Source organism: Podarcis liolepis (assembly GCF_965112155.1).
Source record: "Podarcis liolepis genome assembly, chromosome: Z".
NCBI classification, from domain to species: domain Eukaryota; kingdom Metazoa; phylum Chordata; class Lepidosauria; order Squamata; family Lacertidae; genus Podarcis; species Podarcis liolepis.
In genome coordinates, this window is record NC_139570.1 from 48875802 (window position 1) to 48901374 (window position 25573).

The window sequence follows — 25573 nt, forward strand, 5'->3', positions numbered from 1 at the left end:
TTAGCTGGATGCCATGTTGTATATTTGGGGTGCAGCCATTTTAATTTATTTAAAAGGGGCTGAAGATTAAATAAATAGATAGATGATAGATAGATAGATAGATAGATAGATAGATAGATAGATAGATAGATAGATTAGATAGATAGATAGATGATAGATAGATAGATAGATAGATGATAGATAGATAGATGATAGATAGATGATAGATGATAGATAGATAGATAGATAGATAGATATAGATAGATATAGATAGATAGATGATAGATAGATAGATAGATAGATAGATAGAGATAGATAGATGATAGATAGAGATAGATAGATAGATAGATAGATAGATAGATAGATGATAGATATAGATAGATAGATGATAGATTAGATAGATAGATAGATAAATAGATAGATAGATAGATAGATAGATAGATAGATAGATAGATAGAGATAGATGATAGATAGATAGATAGAGATATATAGAGATAGATTAGATAGATGATAGATAGATAGATAGATAGATAGATAGATAGATAGATAGATAGATAGAGATATATAGAGATAGATTAGATAGATGATAGATAGATAGATAGATAGATAGATGATAGATAGATAGATAGATAGATAGATAGAGATAGATAGATGATAGATAGATAGATAGAGATATATAGAGATAGATTAGATAGATGATGATAGATAGATAGATAGATAGATAGAGATATATAGAGATAGATTAGATAGATGATAGATAGATAGATAGATGATAGATAGATAGAGATAGATAGATAGATAGATAGATAGATAGATAGATAGAGATATATAGAGATAGATAGATATAGATAGATAGATAGATAGATAGATAGATAGATAGATATAGAGATATATAGAGATAGATTAGATAGATGATAGATAGATAGATAGGTGATAGATAGATAGATAGATAGATAGATAGAGATAGATAGATAGATAGATAGATAGATAGATAGATAGAGATATATAGAGATAGATAGATATAGATATAGATATAGATATAGATATAGATATAGATATAGATAGATAGATAGATAGATAGATAGAGATATATAGAGATAGATTAGATAGATGATAGATAGATAGATAGATGATAGATAGATAGATAGATAGAGATAGATAGATAGATAGATAGATAGATAGATAGATAGATAGAGATATATAGAGATAGATAGATAGATAGATAGATAGATATAGATAGATAGATAGATAGATAGATAGATAGATAGATAGATAGATAAATGCAAGCAGTACAGCAGCCCCATGCATGCAGAGAAGCACAGCGCCTGCGTCCTTAGGCTGAAGACTGTAGAATTAAATATTTTATGGGTGTGCAAAACAAACCCACCCTTGTAAACTGGAGGCAATTTATTTGTTTGTGTTGGAGAGGATGGAAAAATCACTCTCTCACATTAAGCAGAGTGAAACAGCCACTTTGAATGGGAGGTGCTGGGGGCGAGTGGGGGGTGGAGAGCTGCACGAAAACGCGGGTGGATTTTTGTGGCAACGTAAAAAGCAAAAAAATGCAAACTGGTGTGAGTAATCTGGCAAACCAAACTTAAAAGTGAAAAATGGAGATGCCCAAAACTGACAGATTTGCCTGTCTTTTTATCTGGCTGCCATTGCTGAGCAACACTCTTTTCCCTAAGGAAGAAGCATCTTCAACAAGCTTTACAGAAACACGGCTTCCCATCAGCATCCAAACAAGTGGTCATCTTTTCCCTTGACACAGCACAGTAGCTATTCCCTCGTGCTGTGTTTCTCTGCCAGCAGCTCCCAAGAGAGATCCTTTTCTCAAACCAAAACAGATAATAAAACATTGTTGGTGATTTCAAACCCGACAAGGTGCAATGCACAATTGCTCCTCCAGGGGACAGCAAGCTGTAAGGAATGGAGGCCACTTCAGACGCATGAGAGATTTTTCTGTGGTTAGAGGGCAGGTCTTTCCTATTGCCCATCACAACGGCAATCAGAAAGAGAATTCATGGTTGCCATTGAGCAAATTTGCACAAAAATGTGCCGCACAACTTAATCCAGGATTTGACATGCCCTGAATATATTTGTCTAGCTGGACATCCTGCCTGCTGCACTTTTCAGGGTTCATCAGCCCCATTTCCTTAATGGGGAGGGACGATGATTTGGAGCATCCATCACCATCCTCCTGAATCTACTGAGATCACTGAAATAAAAGCAGGAGGGTTTTGTGGAGCAATGACCCATCCCATATCCTTCTCCGTGCAGATCCTGGTATCTGGGAGCAAAGGGAGATTGCACAGGGATGAGTGTGCTGGCCATCAATGCATCATTAAAGAGACCTTGATATTAAACGACATTACAAGTGTCCCTTCCTTAGTGAGGAAGCTCTTGCTGCTTCCGGGGCTGGCAAGAGATATGAGAGCCATCCACTCACTTTTGCCTCTGCCTACGAGAGAACGTGGCCTTCAAGTTGAATAGGTTGCCAGCCCCTAAAAAAATCTCACTGCAAGGCAAGATAAAGGCTTGGAGAAAATGAGGGCAGTTGGGGCGTTCACATTCATTAGGGCAGGCCCCCTCCAGGAAAAGGATTTCGCCCTGTCCTAGACTGGGCGGATAGAGAGCAGGAGGTCCCTAGGAGTGGATGTTTTGCTTCAGAAATAAAGTGTTTCCTTTCATTCTGCACCAGCCGGGCCTCTGCCAGAAACTTAATTGCTTGCAGATGACTCTTTTTCTTTCATGGTCTGCCAGACTGAAACTTGTTTGGGGCATGAGGGGGCGGGGGGCGGGGGAGCTCCGCCATGTGGCCTTTGAGGTGGAGAAAGAGATGTTCATTCTCGATATTTGTGCCATATGCTGCTTCCAAGTTTCATGGTGGGCCCTTTGCATTTTGAAAGGAGCTTTAGTCTGGTCTTGTTGGGTTGGGAGACCCACTCAAAGAAAGAGGAGGAATGTAGGTCTTCCAGGAAGGTGGAGACCAAGGTACTAGAGGCGCTTAGGATAGGGTTACCAGACCTCCCCAGTTCCCGGGGACAGTCCCCGGATTTGCAAATCTGTACCCAGACAAATTCCGTCCCCAGAATGTCCCCAGATTTGCAAATCTGTTCCCGGGAAATATGGCAGCGGCAGCCTCAGCAGCCCAGAGCCAGCCTGGTAGCACAGTTGGTTCTGGCTGGTTTCAGGAGCTGCTTGCTGCCGTGGCACCCACTGTTTTCCCTGCACCACAGCAGTGAGCAGCAAGCAGCAAGCAGCTCCTGAAGCCAGTCAGAGCCAACTGCGCTACCAGGCTGGCCCCTCCTGGGCAACGGCCGCCTGCCCGTGACTCTCGAGCCTCCCCTGATCTGTCAAAACAAAGGGGGAAGTGGGAAGGAGACCAGGAAAGGCTCAGGAGTCATGGGCGTGTGGCGTGCCATTGCCGAGGTAAAAGGTAAAGGGACCCCTGACCATTAGGTCCAGTTGTGACCAGCTCTGGGGTTGAGGCGCTCATCTCGCTTTACTGGCTGAGGGAGCCGGCGTACAGCTTCCGGGTCACGTGGCCAGCATGACTAATCCGCTTTTGGCAAACCAGAGCAGCGCACGGAAACACCGTTTGCCTTCCCGCCGGAGCAGTACCTATTTATTTACTTGCACTTTGATGTGCTTTCGAACTGCTAGGTTGGCAGGAGCAGGGACTGAGCAATGGGAGCTCACCCCGTCACAGGGATTTGAACCGCTGACCTTATGATCGGCAAGCCCTAGGCTTTGTGGTTTAACCCAAAACTCTGCGCATTTATGTTTCACATGGTGCGAAAGAAGGGCTTTGCACCTTTATACAATATGCATGTGTGCTTGGGCCCAGGGTCTTTTGCCTCACCATCCCCACTACTGACTCCCTGTTGCTACTCAGCTTCAAAAAAAAAAAAAAAAAAAAGTGTCACCGGATTCATTGAAAAAAATCTGGGAACCATAGCTTAAGAACAAGAGGAAAACTTTGCTGCTGGATCAAGCCAGCAACCTATCTAGTCCCGCTTCCCATTCTCACATTGGCCAACCAGATGCCCCAATGAGAAGCCTGCAAGCAGGACATGTGCACAACTGCAGCACTCCACATGTGCCTCCAGCGATGGACTTAGACTGTAACCATCATGGCTAGTAGCCATTGATAGTTTCCTCCTCCTCCATGACAGTTGAGGGACTTGGGTATGTTTAGCCTGGAGAGGAGAAGATGACTGAGAGCTGATATGAGAGTCATCCTCAAATACCTGAAGGGCTGTGATGTGAAAGATCTAGCAAGCTTGGTTTCTGCAGCTTCAGAGGGGAGGGCCCAAACCAATGGATTCAAATTACAAGAACGGAGATTGAGGCTGAACATTGGGAAGAACTTTTTGAGGGCAAGAGCTGTTTGACGGTGGAGTGGACTCCCTTGGAAAGGAGTGGACTCTCCTTGGTTGGAGGTTTTCAAACGGAGGTTGGATGCTCATCTGTCAGGGATTCTTCAGCTGTGATTTCCTGCATTGTAGACTTTGGACTTGGTGACCACTAGTTTGCCAGTGGGAAAAGCAGAATGCTCATCTGGGTAAGAGGTAGGGAACAACAGGCCTGGGGGAGTGGGGAGGGGATCTGTCCCTCCAGCTCTCTCTGTCACAAGCCGCTATGGAAGCAATAACTTACCCTTACTGTTGCCTCCAGCTACTGAACACTGAGGTTCCATATCGGAGCTAGTTGCCAGTGTTATAACTTGTACTGTTGAGAATACAAAGATCAGCAAGCAATGACATTGGGGTGGAGATTTGGAAAGTGACAATTTGTTACCTAAAGGGATGCTTATTTATGGGGCTTTTCACCCACATTGCTGAATAATTAGCAGGCAAGGCATCACCAAACAGGACATTGCCTTGTTTGTTCAATCTAGCCTTCCATTGGCTCTAGTAGATTTCTAGCTTCTGTGCAATAATCATGTGAGGTTCAACCGTTGCAGGAAAGCCACACTGCGGTATGAGTGCATTAAAATTTCAGAAAGCTTTTTGCAGATTTTGTGGGTGTGAAAAGCAAGAGCATGGCTCCTCCTGCTTTTTCTGATTTACAGTGGTACCTCGGGTTAAGAACTTAATTCGTTCTGGAGGTCCCTTCTTAACCTGAAACTGTTCTTAACCTGAAGCACCACTTTAGCTAATGGGGCCTCCCGCTGCCGCTGCTGCATGATTTTTGTTCTCATCCTGAAGCAAAGTTCTTAACCCGAGGTACTATTTCTGAGTTAGCAGAGTCTGTAACCTGAAGCGTCTGTAACCTGAGGTACCACTGTATTTGCTACTTGCTCAAGTCAGGTGGTGACATCACAGAAACTCTTGAGGTCAATGGAGGAAAGTGAGAGTGAATGGCCCCCTCACAACATGGCTAGGGTGGAATCACTTGGAATGGGATCAAAGGTAAAATGCCAGGGGAAAGACCCCTCACCCCAGCTGAAAACCCAGGAAGGTGGTTGGTGGATCGGTGGTGCCTTGGTAGTTAGTGATGTGGATTGCAGCCTCTGCTAGAGAGCAGAAATTGGGGGGCCTCGCAGCTGCAAAAATCCCACAGTCAGAAAAGCATCCAAAAAGAACATGTTAACATAAAAGAATATAAATCTATGCACAACATTACCACAGCGTTTAGACCTCGCATTAGTTTGGTTGCTATGCCAGTTGCTAGAATATGGTTACCAGATTTTTTTCAATGAACTTTTTTTTTTTTTGAAGCTGAGTAGCACCAGGGAGTCAGTAGTGGGGATGGTGAAGCCAAAGACCCTGAGCCAAAGCACACGTGCATATTGTATAAAGGTGCAAAGCCCTTCTTTCGCACCCTGTGAAACATAAATGCGCAGAGTTTTTAAAAAACTGGGCAACACCCACCCACCCATGACTCCCAAGCCTCCCCCGATCAGTCAAAACAAAGGGGGAAGGGGGAAGGAAATCTGTCCCCAGTTCCCCTTTGGCAGCGGTGGCAGCAGTGGCATTCAGCAACCTGGAGCCAGCCTGGTAGCACAGTTGGCTCTGGCTGGCTTCAGGAGCTGCTTGCTGCCCGCTGCCATGGCACCCGCCATTTTTCCTCTCCAGAAGTTCCTGAAGCCAGCCAGAGCTGCTGCTGCCACTGCCACATTTCCCTGGGACAGATTTGCAAATCTGGGGACATTCTGGGGATGGAATTTGTCCGGGGACAGATTTGCAAGTTCGGGGGCTGTCCCTGGGATCTGGGGACATCTGGTAACCCTATGCTTGAAGCCACAGGAGGGCAGAGTGCTGCTCTTGTGCTCAAATCCTGCTTGGGAGTTTTCCACTGGGGGCATCTGGTGCTGTGGGAATGTGATGCTGGACTACGTGGCCACCGGTCTGATCCATCAGGTGCTTCTTGTGAACTGGGCTTGAGTGCCTTCTGCAAGCAGGTCATTGGATTTTGAAGGCGGTGGGAGCTGCTGCTCTCATTGCAGTTGGTGGTTTCTTGATTGATGCTTCTTGTTGCCTGTAGCGTCCAAGGAACAGGGCAGGTGATACATCAAAGAGAGTGGCTTCTAAAAACATTTCTTTGGGCAGTTCCAGTGTGCCGAAGAGCTGCAACACATACGCAGAACCTGAGATAAGTAGGAAAATTCCACTGGGCTGTAAATTGAGTTAACTGCCAAATAGCAAAATTATACCCTGGGGGGCCATAAAGGGTTCCTGGTATATTTTTGTTTTTGAAAAGGAGACTGGAGAGTCTTGGAGACTAAGAGCTGAAGTCTCTCTCCTGCCCAGACCCCAACTCCCCCCCTCCCAACCTCACATTTAAAAGTCAAAGGGCCATGGAAGTTTTATGCTCAGAACATGATTGCTAGGAGATTTAGGACGGGGGAAAAGACATCTTCGTGCATTACTTAATTGACTGGTGGAATCTCTTGCCAAAAGGAGGAATGGGCAAACCTACAGAGCAGGAGGAGAGGTCTATCAACAGTCATTATGCCTAAGTAGAACCTCAGTGTTCAGAAGCAGTCTACCTCAGCATACTAGTTGCTGGGTGTAGTGATAGGAAAGGGCTACATTCTCCAGGCCATTATTGTGGTCTTCCTGGAGAAATCTCTGGGGTGCAGGGTGCTTGTCTAGGTAGAACTTTTGCCTGATCCAGCACTCGGAAAATGACCTCTTGGATGGGGAACTCTAAAACAAGAGACTGAGAAAGAAAAAAAGAAACAATTTCCACTGGCCAGCAAAGTAAAGAGAGAGAGTGTTTCAAATTGATTCAAATGGGAATTCAAATGTGTCTTTATTTCAGGTCTTTTCTGCAACTAGACAGTATATTGTTGGGGGTTGTTGTTAGTTTGTTTTGTTCTTGTATTTGGCGTTTTTATCTTGCATTTTTATGCTGCCCTGAGATATTTGGATGAAGGGCGGTATACAAATTAAATGAATAAATATCTGATTAAGGCAAGGTTGTGGGAGAAATCTGATTCAGCTCACATTTAAAGGCCTGCTTACTACCAAATCCACTATGCGAACTGAAGCACAGCCGTCCTTCAAAATTCACACTTCTTCGAATTTTGCAGTGCAGCTCTCCAGCTGAGTGATGGGGTACAAAAAATGCATATTCTGAGGGTGAAGCACACAAATGAATGCATATATTGATGAAAATAACATACAAAACAATGCATGATATTAGGGAACATCGCTCTGCAGAAAAATGTGCAAAGGTAAAATTGCACATAAAAAGGTATATACAGTTGGAAGAAATTCACACAATGGCTCTATGATACAACTTTAAACACTCATGGCTTTCTGCAAAGACTTCTGCAACCTGCTTTTTTCTTAAAGGTGCTGAGAGTTGTTAGGAGACCCTGTATTCCAGAACTACAATTTTCAGAGTTCCCTGGGGAAAGGCCTTGATTGTTAAGTCACGCTGGAAATTATATTTCTGTGGGAGGAATAAAGATCTCTCAATGATTCTCAGCACCCTTAGCAAACCAAAATTCTCTAGGGGAAGCAATGGCTGTTTAAAGTGGTATCATAGTGCTTTAAAGGTATGGCACAAATACACTCGTGAATTCTCATGGGGACTTGAGAAAATAAGGGGAGGAGGAATTGCAAGCTGATGTAGATATGTGGAAAAATGAAGACCTGAGAGAAACCAAAACTGACAGATTCACCTGTCCCTACTTACAATTAAGCCCCCCCCCCAACATTTAGCAGCCTGCCTGCTCTCAGACAACTAACTCCCTCTGTGTCAGTCGCTGCCTGGGCTTGAACCAGGAGCCCATGGGGCTTCGTCCACAGCCACCTTGGGTAGTGAGCCACCAGCGGATCCCTTGGCTCGCAGGACCTAGAGTTGGGGTGAGGAGCCTGTAGCTGGATTCAAATGAAAAGACAGGCGATTCCAACTAAAACTTTGGAAGACCTTTCTCTGTGTAAGAGCTGTTCAACAGTGGAACTCCCTTGCAAGGCAATCCATTGATGGAGGTGTTCAAACAGAGGTTGGGTGGCCACCTGTCAGGGCTGCTTTAGCTGTGACCCCTGTGTTGCAGGCGGCTGGGCTAGATGGCCTTTAAAGGATCCCTTCCATACCCTCCAGCATTGCTGTGATGAAAATAGGGATGTCCTAAATACTACTACAACTATTACTACTAATGCTATTTATACCCCACCGATCTGACTGGGTTTCCCCAGCCACTCTGGGCAGCTTCCAACATATATAAAAACATAAAACACTAAACTTTTTTTTATATAAAAAAAACCCCTTCCCTATACGGCAGGCATGGCCAGACTTGGCCCTCCAGCTGTTTTGGGACTACAGTTCCTATCATCCCTGACCAATGGTCCTGTTAGCTAGGGATGACGGGAGTTGTAGTCCAAAAACAGCTGGAGGGTCAAGTTTGGCCATGCCTGCTATACAGGATTGCCTTCAGATGGCTCGGGGGCTGGATAACTCCATACCCTCCCTCTGATGGAAATAGGGACATCCTAAGGAAAAGTGTGACATTCTGGAATCAGATCAGAAACTGAGATGACTTCTGTAAATCTGGGACTGTCCCTAGAAAATAGGGGCACTTGGAGGCTCTGCCCTTCCCACTCCACAATTCCGACTTGCTGTTCCTTGACCACAACCCTCATAACCTCTGGTCACTGGCCATGAAGGCTGTAGAGCTACAGGTTCCCAACACCTGTGGTTGTGTGTCCCTCCATGATGGCCACTGGCTCTTTTCAAAAGGGAGACTCGCTCTTCTGGCATGGCCTCTGCCCGGCCCATTTGACCCCACATCCGGATCTGGGAGAAACCTGGTGCCAACACAAAGCTGGTGTTCTCTCCTTGTAATATGGGCACATCAGGTTCAGAGATAACCATAGCTAGAAGGGGCCAGCCCTAGGGTGGGGTTCACCATGACCCTGGCACCCTATCCAATGTGAAAGAGCAGTCTGCTTGTATGTACATCCAGCCCTGTGACAGAAAGATAGCAAGCTATTCAGAGAGCAGGCTTGTGAAGTTGCATTTTTTGGCAGATTTTTATAGATACGAGGGCCAGGCAATTTTGTTTCTGTTGACTGGGGATTCTTGGGTCGGAACAGAGTTCACGGCAGGGGGCACAGGTTGCCCAGGGCATCAGCAGTCACTGGGTAGCAATGTGTCCCCTGCCAGCTCTTGTGAATGATTGATCTCGGCCTCTCTGTAGCTGGCAGAGCCCTCGGGCTATGAAAGGCTGTTCTCACTCGGGAAGCAAACAAACCAATATTAGTGTCTCCCTGCAGCCATCTTAGAATTTTCTCTGGTGCTGACCCAGCAATTTCTGACGATCTTGCACAAACCACCGCAAGTTGAGGAATAAATCTGAGCTCTCAGAAGCAACATTTCCACCCTCCCCCTAGAAAATGGGGTGGTGGGGATTGCAGCAAAGCCTTTTAGGGACAGGAGCAAACTGCAATGTTCAGTGATTAGAAATCTCTCTTGAGCCAGAGAACCTTAAGGTAATTTTTGCTGAATGTCAGGCTATTTCTATCTGAGTGTAGTTTTAATGAGTGTAATAGAATGAAGCTGAAGGAAAAGTTATCTAGTGGGAACATTCAGCTTGGATTTTCTGGACCATTGTGAAACACCAGTTTGTATGTGTGAAGTTCTCAAACAGCTTTGAGGGGCTCTCTGGCAGCCTCCGTCTTTACAACAGCACCGTTCCATTGTCACAGCCCAGAAGCCATTTTGTTTTTCCCACAGTGCCCTGGAGTGCACCAGAGCATTGTGGACCAAAATGGCAGCCGCCACACACAAAAATGGCGGTTCTGACCATAGCTGTCAACTTTTTTCCTTTTTTTAAGGGAAATTCCCTTATTCTGAATAGGATTCCTCACAAGAAAAGGGAAAAGTTGACAGCTATGGTTCTGACTGAACATGAAAAAGGGCAAAATCACGTAAAGTTCTCCTGGTGAGCCCCACTTCAATTCTGTGGGATTACCAACCTCATATAACAAACATGCTTAAATCTAATCAATGCATGAAGGGGTTTAGACGTCAGAGTACAGTGGTACCTTGGGTTAAGAACGTAATTCGTTCTGGAGGTCAGTTCTTAACCTGAAGCAAAGTTCTTAACCCGAGGTACTATTTCTGGGTTAGCAGAGTCTGTAACCTGAAGCGTCTGTATCCCGAGGTACCACTGTAAATGTCCTTCCAGTCTTAGGCCACTTTGGGAATAGATAATCAAGCCTGTGTCCCCTCTCAGCCCACCTGATGAACTCAGTGTGTGAAGAGACTAGCATGTGAAGAACACGTGGTCTTTTTCTATGCTATAAGAAGAGGGAATGTTGGAAGGAACTTGGAAGGGGATATTTTAAAGGTCCAACAACCTAAATTTTCACACTTTACTCAGCTGCATATTTTGCAATTTTAAATCACTGCTGGGGTTTCCCCAGCAAAGAGTACTTGCTCCAAACTTGGACCCTGGCATCATCCTTATTAGGTAGTGGGTTGACAAAGCAGACCACGCAGAGATTTCTCCAAGTGATTCTTTATAGCAAGCTGGAACTGAACTGAACTGAACTGAACAGCCCTAAATTAACTGATGTGGACCTGAGTGAAAACTATATACACAATACCCCTGGTGGCCAGGGTGAGAACTTCAATACATAACAATCCTGGATCTTGGACTTCTTATTTTCGACTATCTTCTTTTCTGTGCCACCAATGAATCCCTCAAAGGGACTGGCATATTTGAGGGGGACCCTTTGCTCAGCACAGTCCACTTGATGGCATGTTGGTCATGGCTGGGACTCGGGAGTGGTTTTATAACCGATCACTCTTCAATTGAAACTTTGGGATTAGTAGCTCTTTGAGGGGGAAAGGGTTCACCTAACAACTGCCTGATATCAACAGGTGGGGAGTCCCAAAGTGCAGGGGTGCTGCCACACCAAAAGGTGGAATTCTTACAAACCAAGGACTGCATTGGAGACCTCCTGTGTGCAAAGTAGGTGTTCTGCCACTGAGCCACATTTCAGCTCCCAGCACAGTTAGTAGAGCATGAGACCCTTAATCTCAGGGTTGTGGGGTTCAAACCCCAGCTTGGGTAAAATATTCCTGCACTGCAGGGGGTTGGACTAGATGATCCTTGCGGTCCCTTCCAACTCTACAGTTCTATGATCCTATGATCATAGCTCACCTCAAGCTGCTGCCCACCAGGCAGCCCAGCCACACCAGTCAGAACAATGACCACGACCCTGGCGTCTTTTTTTCTTGGCTCCCCTTTGACAGCTGCCTCCAGCTCAGCCTTCACACCTGCAGGGGAGGGATGCACCCCCCCCCCATATTGGCCATCCATGATTTGTCACCACCACCATTAATCATTCTCATTGTGCTTCCGTTCTGCTCTAACAGGGAGTGGTGGTGGTGGTGGTTGGGGAGAGTATCATTAATCTTTTTATATAAGGGCCCTTATCTTCTCTGAAGCACTTCTGTGAGACTGGCCATTTTTCCCCACCACTTACTGGCTCCTTGAAATGCTTCTTGTGTTTTGCGGGGGAGGGAGCCTTGCTCTCTTGTCTCTTGCTGAGAGAGCAGCCTCTTCGGCCAGCAGGTAAACATTAAAAGGAGCTCCCAGAGGTGGGGTGGTAGAGAAGGCGCAGGCACCCCCCCCCATCCGCACCCCACAGGAAGAGCAGGAGTCATCTGTCAGCCAGCTGTGTTCTTGTTTGCTTGACCTGAACATGATGTGTTGATTGGCCCGCTCCGCAGGGCCTTCAGAAAGTTACTTTAGGGTGCCTCGTGTGGAGCTGCAAAACCTGGCCTGGACTCTTAGGAGGAAGGATGACTGAAGACCAGCTGCAGTAGAACAACAGGGGGAGGAGCAATACCATGCCTCTGCCCTGATTGGGGGCTTCCTGGGGCAACCAGGGTTGATGGCCATTTGCCAAGGGTTCTTTAGCTGCACTGCAGGCGGTTGAACTCCTTCGGAGCTGCCTTCTTACCCTACAGTTCTATGGTTATGTGACTGCTGTGGGAAGCAGGATGGCGGACTCGCCAGCTCTTCACGGTTCGAAGTACAGCCTCCCTATTCAGAAGCAGTCTACCTCAGAGTACCATCCAGTGGTGATGATGTAAAACTATTGTCTGTGAACTTCTCATTCCATCATGGATTCAGTGAGATCCAGCTGCCAAGCTCCACTCTCTTGCTTCTGAGATACCACACCATAAAAATACTACCTGGGCAAACATGGTTTCATATGGATTCTTTATATCTTTATGTCATTTATCTCCTGCAAACCATATGAAACGTGGTTTCATATGGATTCTTTATATCTTTATGACATTTATCTCCTGCCTTGTCTCAGGGCTGCAAACCATGCATTTGCAAAACAATACACTTAAAAAATAAGCTAAGGAACACATTTAAACCATTTAAAAGCACCTTCCTTTGTTATTTTTGCCTCTTTATGATGAACACTTCCTCAGTGCAAGCGTCTGCTGTGCATATTTTGGCCAGAGAACTGCATCAACAAAATCTGGAGAAGTATGAAATTTTAGGGAGTTTGCACATTGCTTCGAGAAGCAGAAATTGGGCAGCTTCAGGTTCAGATTTGAGCTGAACTTCTCTTTCCTACCCCCTAGCTCAAAGGGGTTCATGGTGGAGATGAGGCAGGCAGTGCTAGCCAGCTGGAAACCATGAGGACAAACAAGTGAGACCCAGACATCCCTAGTGGCGGGAGTCCAGTCCAGGATTTCCCCCTTCTTAACTTGCTCACAATCTCCTGCTTCCTTTTTCCAACTCTTGAAAAAAGAGCTTATCTTTGAAGAGGAGAAGGGGGTGGGAATGGATATGTTGTGTTTATATTGCCTGCTGCTGAGAATGTTGGTTGGGGAGCCATGGACTGTGTTCCTGGCTTTTATTTCTGAAATAGCCCATGGCTGCCTTTGAGGACCCCCAATTTTTAAATTGTTATTTCTCCCTACTCCTCTTCTCCTTCCCTCCCTCCCTCCCTCCCTCCCTCCTCCCTCTCCCTTTTTATAAAAAAAAATTATAATTACTTTCTTCTGTAAACTGAGAAGGTAGAAAGATCCGGGTGGGGGCTGGCCTTGCACATAAGAGAGAGATCTAAAAAGAAAGAGAGACAGTGTGAGGCGAGAAGACATGTCGGTCAACGGTAGGAGAAGTTGTGGGAGACCCTCTTACTACTACCGTCTACTGCGGAGGTCACGTCTACAGAGGCAGCGGAGCCGGTCCAGAAGCAGGAACAGGCCACTGAGCCGGGGTAATTTTCTCTAGCCGATGTTTTCCTTGGTTGAAACGGTAAACCACTTTTTTCTTTTTCTCAATCTGCTGGTTGATAAGGCGCATGGATAAGACTGGGGTCCCGGGATTTACGAAAGGACTAACCAACGGCAGATACACGGTGTGGAACTCTGTTGGTGCAAGGAGGATGCAAACTTTTGGATTGCTCAGCTGAGAACTATTTCCAGGTGGGATGCCAGGTTGCTCTGTTGCACCCTGAAGGGAAAAAAAGATTTGTTATGGCTCGACCGAATTGTCAGATTATAAGCAGAAACAAGTGAATTTTGCTTTTATCCCCCTTCCCACATACTCTTTTGTTCCTCTCATTATCTCCCTGGTTTGCTGTGCCCCTCCCCCTGGATTCTGATTCAATTAGAAGAATATCTTGCAATTGCAGAGAGTTGGACTAGTTGATACTTCTGCATTGCAGGAGATTGGACTAGATGACTAGATGGCTAGATGACTAGAACAATTCTCCAGTTCTAGAGTTCTGGAATCAGAGCTTGTGAGTTTACCTTGGGCTTTCCATTCCTTCAGTCAAGGGTATCACTAGGTACCGTACTTAGATGACTCAGGGTGCAAGCCCATGGCACAAAATGTCACTCTGGGCAAGTTGAGATGGTGAGTGGCTGGAAGCTCTGCAATGCTCCCAGCTATGTTAGAGAGATGTTTTTGAGATTTCTTTTAAAGGAAACTCATCAAAATCTCCACTTCCAACATGGGTTACCATACGTCCGGACGTAACCCTAAGCTATGATATAAGCAAATGTTAATTTTTCTTTTTCCAATTATAGGGTGTGTGTGTGTGTGTGTGTGTGTGTGTGTTTGTGTGTGTGTGTGTGTGTGTGTGTGTCAAAGGCGTGGGAAAGGGCAAGAGCAAAAGGCAGGGTTGGGTGGGGGGGGGACACAGTGTTGGCAGATTCAGGATAGATAAAAAGAGGTGCTTCTTCAAGCAGCATGATGATGATGATGATGATTTATTTATACCCCACCCATCTGGTTGGGTCTCTCCAGCCACTCTGGGCGGCTTCCAACAAAGTATTAAAATACAATAGTCTGTTAAACATTAAAAGCTTCCCTAAAGGGGGCTGCCTTCAGATGTCTTCTAACATCTGGTGGGAGGGCGTTCCACAGGGTGGGCACCACTACCGAGAAGGCCCTCTGCCTGGTTCCCTGTTACTTGGCTTCTCACAGTGAGGGAACCGCCAGAAGGCCCTTGGAGCTGGACCTCAGTGTCTGGGCAGAACAATGAGGGTGGAGATGCTCCTTCAGGTATACAGGACCGAGGCCGTTTAGGGCTTTAAAGGTCAGCAAACTATGGAACTCCTTTCCCCATGAGGCAGTGATGGCCACCAACTTGGATGGCTTTAGAAGACAATTCATGGAGAAGGATAGTGTTGTTGATGGCTGTTAGCCATCATAACTGCGCTCTGCCTCCACATTCGGAGGCAGCAATGCTTTTCAATGCTGCTTTCTGGAAGCACATGGACTAAGATTGCCCTCATACGTTGGTCCTGCTTGCTGGTCACACACTGTGCGAACAGGATGTTGGACCAGATGGGTCATTGGCCTGATCCAGCAGGGCTCTTCTAAAGTTGGTATGAAGGACAAAATGGTTTGCACGCAAACACACACACATAATGTCCTCCACTGCACCTGAAAACAGCAGAATAGTTCCTGGGTTGTAGGCCAGGCTGTGTGGCACACACGCAAGAGGACTTGCAGCAGGAAGGACAGCAGGAGGACTGCCCCCCCTGCCCCCCAGCACCTGCCATCTGAGGCAGCAGCCTCTCTGTGCCTCATGGTAGGGTCAGCCCCATCCCAGTTTGCCTCTTAATTGTGCCCCTGCATTCACTTTATGTGTATTTCCTTTCCTCTAAGCCTCTTCAGGTTGTATCCAGCTAAGTGCAGACTTGTTGAATTGATGAACCGAAGTTAGTCATGTACATCAAGAAACTCTGGTGGATCTACTCCTATTTGGGCTCCCAAAAAGGCTCCTATTTGGCTACATCCAACAAAATGCTGGATGGAACCAAATGTTGATGGAATCATAGACTTAATGTCCAAAGCTTAGAACCAGGGTATACAGTGGTACCTCAGGTTAAGTGCTTAATTTGTTCCGGAGGTCCGTTCTTAACCTGAAACTGTTCTTAACCTGAAGCACCACTTTAGCTAATGGGGCCTCCTGCTGCCGCCGCACCGCCAGAGCACGATTTCTGTTCTCATCCTGAAGCAAAGTTCTTAACCCGAGGTAATATTTCTGGATTAGCAGAGTCTGTAACCTGAAGGGTATGTAACCTGAAGCGTATGTAACCTGAGGGACCACTGTACTTGAGTGTCTGCATAGATCTTCAGCAGGGGACCTCCTGTGGGTGTCTCAGCTGTCTGAGGGCCTCATGGGTGGTTACAATATGGGGCAGTTTCCCTTTGGTAGGGCATGAGACTCCTAATCTCAGGTTAATGGGTTTGATCCCCACATTGGGCAAAAGATTCCTAAGTGCAGGGGATTGGACTCTATAGCTCTATGGTTCTGTGATTCAGGGGGCTGCTTTGTTCTCGTTATTATTTCAGCACCAGGCAGAGACTTTTATTACTTTCTCAGACATTTTGAATGCCATTTTAATTCTGCTGACTGTTTTATGACGCTCTTTGGGATCTCACAGCCTTTTCCATTTATTAATAATGTTGTGCTGGCATTTCCATTTTAATTGTTTTGCTGTTTCTTGTAAACCGCCCTGGGTATAAAAATACCTTATAATAAATAATCGCTAAATAATAAGGGCAGTGCCAATATTCCTTCTTCGAAAACCTTGTGTGTGGAGTGCCTAAAACACTGCTAAATGGAAGTCCTGGTCAAACAGTTGTATCTTTTCTTGCACACTGACCCTCATTCTCCTGCGCACCAGTGCAACTCCCATATTTTAGGGACTTTAGGGAATTTTTGCTTTAGGGTAAAGGTAAGAGGTGGCGAGAAAAACATATGCAGTTGTGAATGACACCTCTCTCGTAACACTAGACCTCGTGGACGTCCAATGAAGTCAAATCTTGGAGGATTTAAGGCAGATAAAGGGAAGTCCTTCTTGATGCAGCGCAGAGTTAAACCAGAGATCTCTCTCCTGCAGGGAGGCACTGCTGGCCACTAACTTGGGTGGCTTTAAAAGAGGGTTAGACAAATTCATGGAGGAGAAAGATATCAGTGGCCCCTATCCATGATGGCGATGCTCTGCCTCCACAGTCAGAGGCAGAAATGCTTCTGAATACCAGGAACTACAGGAAGAGAGAGGGCTCTTGTACTTGGGTCCTGCCCATCGGTTTCCCATTGGGGCATCTGGCTAATAATAATAATAATAATAATAATAATAATAAATTATTTCTACCCCGCCCACTCTAGGCAGCTTCCAAGAAAGATTAAGAATACATTAAAATTTCACACATTAAAAACTTCCCTAAACAAGGCTGCCTTCAGATGTCTTCTAAAAGTCTGGTAGTTGTTGTTCTCATGGACATTCTGGTGGGAGGGCGTTCCACAGGGCGGGCGCCACTACCGAAAAGGCCCTCTGCCTGCTTCCCTGTAGCTTTGCTTCTCGCAATGAGAGAACCGCCAGAAGGCCCTCGGCGCTGGACCTCAGCGTCTGGGCAGAATGATGGGGGTGGAGACGTTCCTTCAGGTATATTGGGCTGAGGACAGGATGCTGGATGAGATGGGTCATGGGCCTGATCCAGCAGAATCTTCTTTTGTCCTTAGAAATATACTTATTTGCATATTATATTGATACTCTTCTTTTCCTCCCAGGGCCTCAAGATGGTTCTCGTCTTTCCATCCCTTGCCCAATCTTATCCTCACAACATCCCTGTGAAATAGATTCAGCTGAGGTCACTCAGTGGTCACCCTCCATGGCTGAGGGGAGGATCTCAACCTGCATTTCTTTTTTAAAAAAAACCCCAAAGTGACTATTAAATAGATGAATACTATTTGCTTGGTCCCTGCTCCTGCCAACCTAGCAGTTCAAAAGAACGTCAAAGTGCAAGTAGATAAATAGGTACTGCTCCGGCGGGAAGGTAAACGGCGTTTCCATACGCTGCTCTGCTTCGCCAAAAGCGGCTTAGTCATGTTGGCCACATGACCTGGAAACTGTACGCCGGCTCCCTTGGCCAGTAAAGCGAGGTGAGCACCGACAACCCCAGAGTTGGTCACGAGTGGACCTAATGGTCAGGGGTCCCTTTACCTTTACAGTTTTATGGCATAAAAAGGCTGTTGCTTTCATACCCCACTGCTTGGCCACTGTGGGGGAGAAATATGCTGGATCCAGATGCTGGGCTTTTCCTTGAGGCCCCGCTTCCAACTCTGTAATTCCCATTGATTTGAAACTCCCTGATGGTTACCTGGGGAGAGGTGGGGATCCTCGCCTTCTCTGGAAGTCAAGGTTACCTGCAGAGTTCCTTTCAACTAAAAACAAACAAACGGGATGCTGAACAGATTGGTTGGAAGGTCTTGGGAATCTTGAGGCTACCAATATATGGCTGCCCTGAAGTTCTTGTCATCTGTGGTTGAAAACGATATACAGTGGTATCTCGGGTCACATACACTTCAGGTTACATACGCTTCAGGTTACATATGCTTCTGGTTACAGAATCCGCTAACCCAGAAATAGTGCCTCAGGTTAAGAACTTTGCTTCAGGATGAGAACAGAAATTGTCCTCCGATGGCGCGGCGGTAGCAGGAGGCCCCATTAGCTAAAGTGGTGCTTCAGGTTAAGAACAGTTTCAGGTTAAGTACGGACCTCTGGAATGAATTAAGTACTTAACCTGAGGTATCACTGTATGAGAAGCATACTTGATGAAAGTAGATTCCTGACTTACTGGGTTGGCAAAATCTATCTCCTGTCTCCCCCTCCAATTTTTTTAAAAAATCATTGCATATAAGCTCCAACGTTTTTCCTCCTAGGTGCTCAAAGTGGCACAGCACATGGTTCTCGCCCTCCTCATTTAGTCTCCACAACAACCCTGCGAAGTGGGTTAGCCAGAGGGAAACAGTGACTGGCCCAAGGCTTCATGTGGCCGAGTGGGGATATAAACCCTGGCCTGCCAGGTCTTGACCTGGCACTCAAACCCAGGGGTCAGCAAACTTTTTCAGCAGGGGGCCGGTCCACTGTCCCTCAGACCTTGTGGGGGGCCAGACTATATATATGTGTGTGTGTGTGTGTGTGTGTGTGTATGTGTATGTGTATATATATATATATATATATATATATATATATATATGCAGGTTTTGGTGTCTTCGGGTGTCTTCCCGTGTAAGAGTTGGGGTGTCTAGGCGACGTTTCGACGAGGTCTCACTCGTCATCTTCAGGCTGGTGCTTTCGGCTTCTTGTTACTGGAACAGAGCAGGATCTCAGTGTTTGAGTTCCTATAAATACTGTTGAGGGGGTGTGGTGTATAGCCTCCGACGTTCTGGGCAGAGAGGAAGTTCCCAGGTTAGTGTGACTTTTCTTCTTTTGTTCCTTAATTACTTGAGGGATATCTTGAGTGATTTCTTGAGTGATATTCTGAGTACCACTTAGGAGGGTCATTAAGTGTGGATTAGTTGCTAAAGCTTTCGTGTCTTGACCTCTTGAGCTTGTGAAGAGTTTTTCTGAGAAGATGGCTGTACTGCACTTAGTTGTGCTCTGGCTTGGCTTCGTGTATAGGGGCGAGCTGTGGTTTTGTGCCCTGTGCCAGCCAGATCTGTGTAGGGATTGCAGGGGGGTGCAGCATCCGGAGGTGCCACTATGGTTTGGCTACTGGATGGTGTCTGTAATTTATCTGTGGAGAGGGTCTGGGTTTGGGTCTGGTGTGGTTGATTGGTGATGGCGTTCTGTGTGCCTCTGGTTCTGGTGTCGGTTTTTGTGGGGAGGGCTAATTTCCAGATGTCTGGCAGGCGGGACGTGTCGTCACGCTTGTTCATGTTGTGAGGGTGTTTCTCTATCTCGATGGCTTCCATGATTATTCTCTTGTGGTGATGTTCCATGTTAAAGAGCAATTTGGAATCTGCAAAATTAATTTCGTGTCCTGTTTCTTTCATGTGTTGGAAAAGAGAGGAAGTTTTTTCTTCTTTTTTGACGGCATTCTTGTGTTCTGCGATACGTGCATTTATTCGTCTGTTTGTCCAGTGTACGTGGCTGGGCAGACTTTGCAGGGTATTTCATAGACCCCTTGGTTTTCCAACTGGATTTTATCTTTGGGGTTTCTGAGGATATTGGCTATTTTTTGGTTGGTGCAAAAGGCTGTTTTGATATTGTGTTTATGGAGGATTTTGCTAATTTTATCTGTAGTGCCCTTGATATAAGGAAGGAGGGCCATGCCATTGTTTTCTTCTGTGTCTTGGTTTTTGGGGGGTGTTTCTTTTTGGATTAGCTTCGTAACCCTGTTTTGCTGGTATCCATTGGCGATTAACACATTTGAGAGATTCTGTAACTCAGTTGTCAAGTGGTCTTTGTCAGCCAGGCGTTTGGTTCTGGAGATGAGAGTCTTGGCTACGGAGTTTATTTGTGCAGGGTGGTGGTGTGATTGTGCATGTAAGTAGCGGTTGGTGTGTGTTTTTTTCCGGTAGATAGTGTGTCCTAGGGAGCCATCAGTTTTTTGTAGATTAGGACGTCAAGGAAGGGAAGTTGGTTGTTGGCTTCTATTTCCATAGTGAATTGTATTTTGGGGTGTAGGCTGTTGAGATGTGTGAGGAAGCTATCTAGTTTTTCTTTCCCGTGTGGCCAAATTACAAAGGTGTCGTCAACATATCTGAGCCAAAGTTTGGGTTTGTGTTTGGGTTTTTTCTTGGGAAGAAAAAACTTCCTCTCTTTTCCAACACATGAAAGAAACAGGACACGAAATTAATTTTGCAGATTCCAAATTGCTCTTTAACATGGAACATCACCACAAGAGAATAATCATGGAAGCCATCGAGATAGAGAAACACCCTCACAACATGAACAAGCGTGACGACACGTCCCGCCTGCCAGACATCTGGAAATTAGCCCTCCCCACAAAAACCGACACCAGAACCAGAGGCACACAGAACGCCATCACCAATCAACCACACCAGACCCAAACCCAGACCCTCTCCACAGATAAATTACAGACACCATCCAGTAGCCAAACCATAGTGGCACCTCCGGATGCTGCACCCCCCTGCAATCCCTACACAGATCTGGCTGGCACAGGGCACAAAACCACAGCTTGCCCCTATACACGAAGCCAAGCCAGAGCACAACTAAGTGCAGTACAGCCATCTTCTCAGAAAAACTCTTCACAAGCTCAAGAGGTCAAGACACGAAAGCTTTAGCAACTAATCCACACTTAATGACCCTCCTAAGTGGTACTCAGAATATCACTCAAGAAATCACTCAAGATATCCCTCAAGTAATTAAGGAACAAAAGAAGAAAAGTCACACTAACCTGGGAACTTCCTCTCTGCCCAGAACGTCGGAGGCTATACACCACACCCCCTCAACAGTATTTATAGGAACTCAAACACTGAGATCCTGCTCTGTTCCAGTAACAAGAAGCCGAAAGCACCAGCCTGAAGATGACGAGTGAGACCTCGTCGAAACGTCGCCTAGACACCCCAACTCTTACACGGGAAGACACCCGAAGACACCAAAACCTGCATTCCTGTACCCGTGAAAATCTACGAAAGCAAATATATATATATATATATATATATATATATATATATATATATATATATATATTCTTCAAATTTTTAAATTCATTTTATAACACAAATAAAAAACACAAACGGAAAATACAAACAAGTTCTTGTCATATCCTTATTTGTCTAAACATTGTTAGGTGGGCTTAACCAAGTCCCACCTATCTGCTTTTCATTTTACTTCATCTTTAGCAGTTTACATATATCATAATTTCTAACCATCTCCCCCCCCCACTTACTTTAACCATAAAAAACTTCACATTTTCTCACTTATAAAATACACTATCTTCTATTTCTAGCCCTACCACCTATATCCACTTCCAAAGCTATTCTAAGATTTAAATATTAACTTGTTTTTTCAAATATTCCTTAAACTTCTTCCAATCTTCTTCCACCTTCTCTTCTCTCTGGTCTCGGAGTCTCCCGGTCAGTTTGGCATGTTCCATATAGTCCATCATCTTCATCTGCCATTACGGACTATATTTTGAAGGGAAAAAATGAACAAATTCCTATACCCCGCAAATAACCCAGAGGTGCATTTTAAATAAAAGCACACATTCTACTCATGTAAAAACACACTGATTCCCAGACTGTCCACGGGCCGGATTTAGAAGGCGATTGGGCCGGATCTGGCCCCCGGGCCTTTGTTTGCCTACCTACCCATGCTCTAACCATTACATCACACTGACTCTCTTTTTGACATTGGAAGTGTGGCTCTTTAGGCCGGTACACTAGGCAGGTGGTGTCTTGAGCATCCCCTGCGCTGGGCTTCAGCAAGCGATGTGTGCTTGATTTTATTTTACTTTCCCTTGATGTGCTTGCTCATACGGTTCGTTCATTCAACTCCAGGCAGCTACTGACCCAGTTGTGGTGTTAAAAATAAGATCTTACACTCTCCCTCCCAGGACATGGAGTGCTCATTCCTGCTGTCTTCCCCACAGTGCACACATTAATGCAAGCACATTTGCACACAGAGAGAATGGTAGAATTGTAGGGTTGGAAAGCATCCTAAAGTCTAACCCCCTGCAATGCAGGGATCACAGCAAAATAACAACAACAACAACAACAACAACAACAACAACAACAACAACAACAACAACAACATATTGTTTATACCCCGCCCATCTGGCTGGGTCCCCCCAGCCACTCTGGGCGGCTTCCAACAAAACACTAAAATACAATAACCTATGAAACATTAAAAGCTTCCCTAAACAGGGCTGCCTTTAGATGTCTTCTAAATGTTTGGTAGCTATTTTTCTCTTTGACAACTGGTGGGAGGGTGCTCCACAGGGCGGGCACCACCACCAGGAAGGCCCTCTGCCTGGTTCCCTGTAACTTGGCTTCTCACAGTGAGGAAACTGCCAGAAGGCCCTTGGCGCTGGACCTCAGTGTCTGGCAGAACAATGGGGGTGGAGACGCTCCTTCAGGTTTACTGGACTGAGGCCATTTAGAGCTTTAAAGGTCAGCACCAACACTTTGAATTGTGCTCGGAAACATACTGGGAGCCAGTGTAGGTCTTTCAAGACCGGTGTTATATGGTCTCGGTGGCCACTCCCAGTCACCAGTCTAGCTGCTGCATTGCAGTAGTCCAAGCGAGAGATAACCAGAGCATGCACCACTCTGGAGAGACAGTCCGTGGGCAGGTAGGGTCTCAGCCTGCATACCAGATGGAGCTGGTAAACTGCTGCCCTGGACACAGATTTGACCTGCGCCTCCATGGACAGCTGTGAGTCCAGAATGACTCCCAGGCTGCGCACCTGGTCCTTCACGGGCACAGTTACCCCATTCAGGACCAGGGAGTCCTCCATACCAGCCTGCCACCTGTCCCCCAAAAACAGTACTTCTGTCTTGTCAGGATTCAGCCTCAATCCGTGACAGATGACCATCCACCCTCTGTTTAAAAACAGTCCATTGCCATCTGTGGTCATCCATTCCACAGTCAAACAGCTCTTGTCCTCAGAAAGGTCTTCCTGATGTTTAGTTGGAATCTTCTTGCAACGAGAATCCGTTGGTTTGGGTCCTCCACTCTGGAGCAGGAGAAAACTTGCACCCTCTTCTATGTGACAGCTCTTCAGGTATTGGAAGATGGCTATTCTATTTCCTATCAGGCTTCTCTTCTCCAGGCTAAACATGCCCAGTCTCAACAGTATTTGTAGCCACTGCGGCAAATGGCGCCCGTGGTGCAGGGGCTTTCTTGGCCGCCTTGCCAAAAATGCCTCGCACTGAGGAAGAACCCCATTGGCACTTCCAAGATAAAAATGTGGGATGGAGAGCCTTGCCAGGCAATCTTTGATGGCATTAGTGGCATTGCCAGGCAAACCAACTGGGGGCCAGGGGCTGGGGGCAGTTTCCAATCAGAAATTGCCTCAGACAATTGCCTCAGTTTGCTACCTGAAAGGGCTGCCCTGGCCCTATTTATGAGACATAATGTGCGGGTATTTATGAACTCCATGAGAGAACCTTCTCTGCTCTTTCCAGACATGCTGCTTCTTCAGTTCACCGCCTTCTAGCTGTGGGGGCGAGACCACTCCAGGGGTTCCCCTTTCTCTGCTCTTTTCTGAGTCATGCCTTAACTAAAATCTGACAGCACAAGGAAATTCATTCTCATTCCCACTGATCCTTCCCTGAGAGTTATTCATTTCTGAGGCAATGTGACTCACGGGGCTGAAGAGAAGCTCAAACCGAGAGTTTAATCATGAGAAATATTGGCTATGAGCAGGGAGGGGAGCCCTGGAATGTTGGCAGGGGCAGGCGCTGTTTGCTTTGGTCAATAATCTCTTCTAAGCGGGAGGATTCGTTTCATAGACACAAAGCTGTTTCCAGGAATATGTTAGTGGCATGGAGCAAATCTCCTTTGAGGAAAGACTGCGGTGCTTGGGACTTTTTTCATTTAGAGAAAAGGTGAGTAAGAGGCAATGTGACAGAGTACATGATGTTAATTGTAGGGGTAAAGCTCATAGATCTACTTTTAAGTGACAGCCCACAAGGTACAGCCACAACTTTGGGGGATCTGAATTTTCAGATTTGGAGCAATTATTTCTTCTTCTTCTTCTTCTTCTTCTTCTTCTTCTTCTTCTTCTTCTTCTTCTTCTTCTTCTTCTTCTTCTTTATATACCACCCTATACTCAGAGGTCTCAGAGTGGTTCAAAGAAAAGATTCTTCCTTGCAGATGTAACCACAAATGATGCCCATAATTTGTTTGATTACTTTTATTTTAAAATCATTATTTAGATGTCTCCCCATAACACAATTTTCTCTTGGTAGCTTACAGGTAAGACACAAAAATCAAAATGTACACAGCAATAATCACATCCACTGAAGCCCCCCCCATCACAGCAAAGGTTTGGCATTTGGGCTAGTGGTACCAGCACCAAGGTGAAAGGAGGAAACTTTGCAGAGATGATGGGGTGAGATTTGATGGGGTGAGGGTGGGCATGTAGGAAAGGTAAGTGGGGGTGGGTGGGTGGGGAGTACATATGCTGCACCCAGAAGATGCTTGGCCAGCTCTGCCTTGTTGTGTGAGGCAGAATGGAGGCATATTCCTCTCCTTCTAAGCTTGGAAAGAAAAGCTGGCTACAGAAATGTGACTTTCCTTGGCCTGGACCTTTCATATATATATATTTATTAGTTTTTTAACATATCATTTTCAACAATTATTAAACATACTTTTATATCTTATACAAAATTTTTTTAGTTCCATCAATCACATCTGAAAATTTTCCAATCTTTTCCACTTAATTTACATTTCTTACTTTCACTATTACATTTAAGTATCATAACTAATGTCTCTCTTCTTTATCTTCTTTGCAATATTTCATATAATCCTCCTTACAAAACTTCTTGTAGTCCTACTAGCGTAATTTGTTGATTACAGTTGGTCTTCAAATAGTTCGTATATTTCTTCCAATCTTCTGTGAATCTCTGGTCCTGCAGGTTTCGAATCCTTCCTGTCATCTTATCCAGTTCTGCGTAGTCCATTAATTTGCTTCTGCCATTCTTCTTTTGTCAGTATTTCTTCTTGCTTCCTGGTCTGGACATTTCAGCGATGAGAACTGTAGGTGACCACTGCTCTGCCATTTATCACATGCTTTGGAAATGGTCCAAAATCTGGGAAGGTGGGACCCAGTGCCCTAGGGAGAACTGGCTGTGAGCTCGCCTAGGCCAGAGGCAGATAA

General features: G+C 45.6%; 1 protein-coding gene across 9 annotated transcripts in view; it reads left to right on the top strand.

Annotated features, from left to right (window-relative positions):
- The window catches only part of DAB2IP (DAB2 interacting protein), a 310440-nt gene that overhangs the window by 40261 nt on the left and 244606 nt on the right, over positions 1-25573 (top strand). For 5 of the 9 annotated variants that reach the window (XM_083485771.1, XM_083485770.1, XM_083485774.1 and 2 more), the window contains exon 1: positions 13240-13694. The exons of 1 other annotated variant lie outside the window; for it this stretch is intronic. In XM_083485771.1, coding sequence (XP_083341897.1) covers positions 13574-13694 — 121 coding nt within the window. In that variant the 5' untranslated portion in view covers positions 13240-13573. Of the gene's footprint in view, positions 1-13233; positions 13903-25573 lie in introns of those variants that run through there. 3 more of the 9 variants (XM_083485762.1, XM_083485765.1, XM_083485777.1) reach the window with 3 other exon arrangements.